Genomic DNA, 7,141 nt, shown 5'->3' on the forward strand with positions numbered 1-7,141 from the left:
TTGTTCTCAGAAGGTAAGATTCAAGATGACCGCAGGCCTCAAGGTCCAGAGAAAGTGTGAGAAGGAAGTGGCAAATAGGATATACAAGCTAAGATGCATCAGTCTAAACCTGAAAGGATACAGGAAAGCCAGCAGAGATAAAAAGATACAAGGCTAGCCTGGGAATCTGTAGGTCCCTTACCATCTAAGCTCCAGGCAAACCTTTCTCGGCAAGCTGAGTTGCACTCTAACTTCCAACACACACTTTAAAGTCTTGCCTTCCCCCATAGACTCCTGAAAACTGTCATTGCTAAGGATGCTGAGAGTAGCTAGGAGGCACCTATTCCCTTCAGAGCTACCAGTCAGTGTTGGTAGACTAGAAGACATCTAAGGCCAAATCCTGTACCAGCAGCTGTGGTATAAGGCAGCCTGTTTCTCTCTGTTCAGCTTCTTACTCAACTTTAATGTTAATTTTTGTGTTCTGGAAACTAGCACCGAACTAAGCAACATTGTGTTGATAGGAGTCTGCTAAGATGCCAGAAGCAAGCAAGCAGAGACCTTTATACAAATGCTGTATCCAGCAAGGAACTTCTTTCCCAAAGGGCAAACCTGACCATGTTTCTCCTACTTGGATAATGAAATGTCTCAAGCACAATGACAAGGAAGGAGGAGCACCTTTGCTGTTCCAGTGAGAGAGGGTGGGTAAATACATGCATGTTCTGCCCTGCAGGTGATTTTCTTATGATGGGGTCCTCCAAGCTATATTTATTCCTAGTGTTGGGAATTTCACCTGCTCGATGGGCATATTGCAACTGTACACAGACTTGAAGTAGCCCAAAGGCTGAAAAAGCAGACAGTGGTCCTGCAGACCTAGGGAGTTTCAAAAGAAAGGAGTATTTCACCAGGAAAAACTATTCAGAGTACTGTAAATGGGAGAAAGGCACATCTACTACGCTTTTTTAAACTTCTATGGACCTCCTGGAGTCTTCTGGTCCTGCTTTGCTGGCAGTTGTGGAAAGCTCCATAATACTACCTTAATCATATATAGCGATTTGGGGTTGTCAAAAGCCTACTTAGCACCATGGATAAAATGCACCCAATTTGGGGCATGTTTGTGGTGGTTTAACTACAAAAGGTTCATTTCAGTCATTTTCATGTTTGTCATCTGGTTTCAAACGAATGGAAAGTCTGCAGACTTGCGTTACAGGCTCCCATTAGCCTTTAAAAAGACTATACAGACCACAGCCAGCCAACACAGTTCAAAGTTGTCAAGTTTAAAATACTTTTATTTTTCTGAAAACATTTTTCTTCCTTTTATCTGTATGAGAGCAATTACAAAATAGGAAAATTGTCTCCGTTTTTCAAACAGCATTTTTAGGTGCAGCAGCTGCATTTATCTGACAGTGGCTCTTTGCAGACACAACTCTTGGCACATTTGGCGCATCCAGCTGGGCAACAGGAGCAGCAGCCTGAAAGAGATGGGCAAAAAATGACATTGGATGTTTAGCGTGCCAAAGAGATTAATGACCTTTAGTAATTTAATTGGCTGGCATTAAAACAAATTAAGAGGGATAGTGAAATGTCTCAAGCACAATAAGGAAGAAGGAAAAGTGGTTAAGGTGCCATCAGTTGTATAAGGTGTACAATGACTGCACAGCAAATACAGATACAAACGTAACTAGCCCAAAATCTGAAGTCACTTTTGGCAGATCAACAGCTTCAAAAAAAATATGAGAGGAAAACCAATTCTTCCAGTTTACAAAAGCTTTCATGCCTCCTTGCGTCAAGCAGTTGTCAGCCAACAAGGGGAATTTTCTCTATTTCTTTTCCCCTGATGCTGGGCATTTAATAAGCCTGGCATGATTTGCACTGGGTATGGGTGAGAGAAATACAGAAGTTCAAGTTTAGGAAGTTTCCCTAAATTCAAAATTAATACCAAGAGATGTTAACTTTTAATGAATTTGTTCAAGAATAGAAAGATCTTAACCTTGTGAAAGGACAAGCCTTGGAAAGGAGGCTTATAAGGGAGAACATTATGTCCAATCCTATGTATATTTTGTCAGAATCAAGTCCCAAATAGTTCAGTGAGAATCACTCTCAAGTACACATGCTAGGACTGCATTGCAAGTTCCTGTGTGAGATCAGCAGCCAACACCATTCATTTAGAGCACATGGCTGCTCCCCAGTATCCTGGAAATTGTAGATTACCCTTCAGTGCTGTGGTTCCCAGCACCCTTAACAAACTACCATTCCCAGGATTCTTGGGGAGGGAGGAGAAGCCATATGCTTTAAACATAGTGTGAATTTACCTGCAAAACTCTTGGCTTCTAGGTTTTAACCAGCTCCTTCTGATGCATGGAACTTTTATTGGGTTCACAAAGAGATACTCACTTTTTTTGCATGAAGTGCATTTGCAATTTTTACATTTGCAGGAGCCGGCACAGGAACAAGAGCCACCTGGAAGGGGGAGAAATATACATGCCACTGAGTTAAATTAAAATAAAACTCCACCCTTTGTCCCTTTCAACAGAAATATATGCTTGCACTGAAGCCACTGAAACCAATGGCTATAGGGTTGCATACAGACAACCTCTTCTCGTTAATAAAAATAGAAGCAATACAAGTTTGCCAAATTGCCATCTATGCCTATAGGATGGAAGAATAAAATTCAGAAGTAAATTGGAGGCAAAGCTCCTAAGTTTAATGAGAATGCTTTGGGAGGGTTCCAGGACTCAGAAGCCAAAAAGGGTAAGTTCCCAGAGTTTATACTGTGGGCTTCTTTCTTAAGTGGGACTGCTTTGTGACAGGGAATAGTACCACTAGCTTGGATCAAGCACTAGAGCCAGTTCTAAAGTGTAGAAAGACTGATGTTCTGAGAATCTGAACAGAGATCACAAGTTCTTAAACAAGTTAGTTACTAAGCATCCCACTATTTACCCAATTAATGAATGCATTGGGACAACTGTAAGCAAGAATCTCCAGGGTCACAGATTCCCAGAGAGTGCTGCAATACTTTTTTTCCATAGTAGTAACATTCAAGTGCAGAAGTGACTAGCTTTAGTGCATCAGAGTACTTTCAAGGTGATCAGCACTGCCAAAGCAGGCATCTGAAGAGCAAGGAAATCACATTTTTGCTCAATATGATTTTGTGGATGCTGTAAGGAGGCTGAACAGAGGAAGGACGGGTCTGCTCAAATACATCATCACACCTGGCATCAGTAAGCATGGCAATTGTAGGCCTGTAGATGCCGGTGGCTAAAACTGATTAAAGATAAAGGTAAAGGGACCCCTGACCATTAGGTGCAGTTGTGGCCGACTCTGGGGTTGCGGCGCTCATCTCGCTTTATTGGCTGAGGGAGCCTGCGTACAGCTTCCAGGTTCTAAGCCGCTTCTGGCGAACCAGAGCAACACATGGAAATGCCGTTTACCTTCCTGCCGGAGCAGTACCTATTTATCTACTTGCACTTTGAGGTGCTTTCGAACTGCTAGGTGGGCAGGAGCAGGGACCGAGCTCACCCTGTTGCGGGGATTTGAACCTCCGACCTTCTGATCAGCAAGTCCTAGGCTCTGTGGTTTAACCTACAGCGCCACCCGCATCCTATATCTTAAAAGGGCTGTTGAAAGCAGGACTCCCAATGAAAATGGATGCTGCACCACAATCCTAAGCCAATTTACTTAGAAATAAATATTTGTGTAGTAAAGTGCTTGAGAATCACACCCTTTAAAAACATCCCCTGTGGTCCCCCCCCCCCCATGCAAGCTATATACTGTAAGAGTATAGGAAGCAACCCTTATTGGAGACTCCGCCTCCACCCACCCCCTGCTCTCTTTAGACGGCAATGTGTGCTAAGCCCAGGGCACTGCAGCATTCGGGATCCTTTGTGCTCATTCTGCAGAACTGCCCCCACAAATGCCCATTTTCCCTAGCCGGGCAGCTTGTCCCTCTGCTTCAGCCTTCTGCCACCCCGTACCCTCCAGATGCTGTTCGGACTGACTCCCATCAATCCCGGCCAACACAGCCCATCCGTCGGGGATTATGGGTGTTGTTGTCCAACACATCTGGAAGACAGAAGGCTGGGGGGAACCTGCTCTAACTCACCTACCAGGCCTAGCAGCAGCTCTGCAGAGGTACAGACAAAAGTCTGAGACCAGGGATGGAACCTGGGACCGTCTGGGTGCAGAGCGCGCTCTTTGCGCCACCGATCCCTGGCTCTTTCTAAAGCAGTCGAGCAAGTGGAATGAAGACTCACCAGTGGCGCAGGCGCAGTCCTGAGGATCCATCGCAGTTGCAGGAGTGATCACAGATCGGAGGATTAAACGAGGCAAGAGGAGATGTGTGGCCTGAGGGCAGCCTCTGCCGGCATATTTATAAGCAGCCGGAAGGCAGGCGCGGCGAGTGCAAAGCGCCCGCCCCTTTCCTGCGCACGGACCGGCCCCGGGCAGCGGGCAGAGGCGGCGAGGGGTGCAAAAGCGAAACCCACGCAGCGCCGCGTGCAAAGGAAGGCGGCCCCGTGCGCACCTTTCGTAATCGGCGCCCTTGCCAAAGGTCCAGCCTCTCCTCCCCCCCGCTTATGGAGCTGCGTGCAAAAATTAGTCTCTCTTTCCCTGAAGCATTGCACGATCGAGCCGTCGGCTCCGCGTGCAAATATCGACCGCTTCCAGGCGGGGGCGGCGCATGGAAGATTTTGCAAGGAGAGGGAAACTTGCAGTGAGAAGGAAATTCAGTGACGGGTCATTTTCTCTTCCCGTTGGAAGAGCGTGTCCATGTTTACTTGTGTGGATCTGAAATGGATTTCGTTATTTAAAGCATTAAAAAGAGATTGTGGTTGTTGTAAACAAAATCTGCCCTTTTTCTCTTATGGGGTATCCAAGAACATTGTCATCAACGCAAAAAGGAGCCCAGATAAGTCAAGTGAGAAAAGTGATTGGAAGGGGGAAAAGTAAGCTCTGTTTCTTCGTTACCCTGTGCATTTAAAGTATAGCTGAGCTGCTTCATTTTACCGTATTTAGGGCATCCCTTCCCAGCAGGCGATTAATCTCAACTCAGGAGGGCTGGATCCTGAGACCTGTTTACATTTGTGGGACTCAGTGCTGTGACAGCTGAAGGAATAACAAGTAATGGCTTCTGAACACCTTAAAGAGTAGTTTCCACCTCATTATTTAGCTACACATCTGGGGATCAAAAAGAAAAGGGCGTTTGAATCCCACTTTTCATTTTCTTAAGCTGTTCAGCCATGAACCTTGTCAAGGAAGGAATCTTTAGCCTCAGTTGTCCATTTGTAAAACGGAGGTAATGACACCAGGAGATTACAGTTCCAGGCTGGTGGCTCCGTTTCTCAGTTATGCCAAAACCAGAGTCCTCTGCCATCTTTAAGACTAACACCTGACCTCAAAAGGTTGAGATTCCTGCATTATACAGGGTTGGACTAGATGACCTTTGGTGTACCTTCCAACTCTACAGGTCTATGATTCTAGAAGGACATTGTAGAGCTAGAAAAGTTTCAAAAACGGGCAGTTTGCCTCCCGCAAGATGTAGTGACACCCACCCACTTAGCTTTGAAGAAGGATTGGTCAAATTCATGGAGGGTAAGGCTGTGTGTGGCTGCTAGTGACACAGCGGCTGTGTTCTCCCTCCACTGTTGGAGGTCCTGTTTGCTGGCTTCCCAGAGGCATATAATTGGCCACTGTGAGATCAGGATGCTGAATTAGATATGCCACTGGGCTGATCTTATGTTCCTATACATCTATGTTGTAAAATGCAAGGATGTTTTTTTGTTGTTGTTGTTTTTTACAGGAGTATTCAACATTAGGCTTTCTCTTGCCCTGCAACAGCAGTTTCTGACTTTGGAAGGCATAATGGCCTTCAGGCACAACTTTCTAAATGGTACTGTGCATTATTTCATTTGCTTCCTAATTCAGCCCTGCTGCATTTGGGGGCTCATTCTTCTGAATGGGGGGCCCTGGACTACTGCCCCAAAGTCCTGCCTTGACAGCGCTACAGGTCACAGTAATAAATCTGATATCTTTTGGGTTGCTTGCTGTTGTGTGGGGTGAATCTAGTAATAAGGTTAGAGCACTGTGTACGCACATCCACCCACACAGAGAACAAGAGCTGGAAATGACTGAGGTTTCTATTTTGGAGAAGAAACAGACTTCTGTCACTGAACTTTTTGAACAAAGCACACTGAGTCCTGTACACACGGTATGCCTTTCATTTGCATTTTCCTCTGCACCCCATTCAAAGCAGGCGCTGCTCCTCTTGCTCAGTCTCCTGTGCTGTGTGCAAACAACACATGGCAATACAAACATAGCTTGTGCCATGTGCAAACTCCTTCCGGGTGCAGTGCAGCAGTTTTATCTGGGAACGTGTTTAATGCTGACTCACGGGTGAGTCAGCCATTGTGTGACCAAAGGGAAAGAGAAGTAAAAGTGAGGTGGGCAGTTCCTGAGAAATATGATTGTGTTGCAAAGGTTCGTGCTGATGGGATTAAGCAAAAACTTACATAGCAAAGGTGAATTCCAAAATCCACATTTTTATTAAAAAAAACTTTTCGTTCCTTTTTCATTATTAACGAACTGCATTTAAATCAGACAGTTTTGACATTCCAACTCCTGATGAAAATATTTCTTTTTTTGCCATTCTTAGACAATTTGATTCAGTGTGTGTCATTTGTTCTGTATTTTATTATTTTATACTTTAATGATGTTATTGTTTACTGCCATCTCCCAATGTTATTCTCACAACAACCGTGGAAGCTAGGAGGGTAGGTAAGGTTAGCCTTAGAGATGGTAACTGGCTTAGGGTTGCCCAGTGAGCTTCGCGGCCGAACAGGGATTGTAGGGTTTATGACACCAACCAAAGTACCACAAAACAGTAACAGTGAGCAAGCTTCTGTATTCCCTGGAACACATCATGAGGCTAGATGTTAAATGCAGCAGGGCTGAAAAAAAGCACACTCACTGATAGTGATGCCTGGAGTCTGCATTTAGTCATTATCTTAAGGTGGAACGTGGGAGGAGGGAGCAGACAATGAAGTTAAACTGCCCTGCCTGCCCTGAAGGCTTCACGTTGCATCACAAGGGGTTTCTGTTGAGTGATTTGAAAAAGAGAGAGAGAGAATTAGCATTATGTCATGATGATGATACACTACTGCAGTTCACA

General features: G+C 45.0%; 1 protein-coding gene across 1 annotated transcript; it reads right to left on the minus strand.

The window, feature by feature from the left end:
• Nucleotides 1-1,244: 1,244 nt before the first annotated feature.
• On the minus strand, nucleotides 1,245-4,385 carry LOC307222823 (metallothionein). Its single transcript, XM_079988351.1, has 3 exons — nucleotides 4,230-4,385; nucleotides 2,371-2,436; nucleotides 1,245-1,448 (listed from the first exon to the last, which is right to left on the minus strand). Exons 1-3 carry the CDS (start codon nucleotides 4,258-4,260, stop codon nucleotides 1,354-1,356), a joined length of 192 nt encoding a protein of 63 aa, XP_079844477.1. The 5' UTR covers nucleotides 4,261-4,385; the 3' UTR covers nucleotides 1,245-1,353.
• Between the last annotated feature and the right edge of the window lie 2,756 nt (nucleotides 4,386-7,141).

The sequence above is a fragment of the Podarcis cretensis genome (assembly GCF_951804945.1).
Source record: "Podarcis cretensis genome assembly, chromosome: 8".
In the NCBI taxonomy this organism is placed as follows: domain Eukaryota; kingdom Metazoa; phylum Chordata; class Lepidosauria; order Squamata; family Lacertidae; genus Podarcis; species Podarcis cretensis.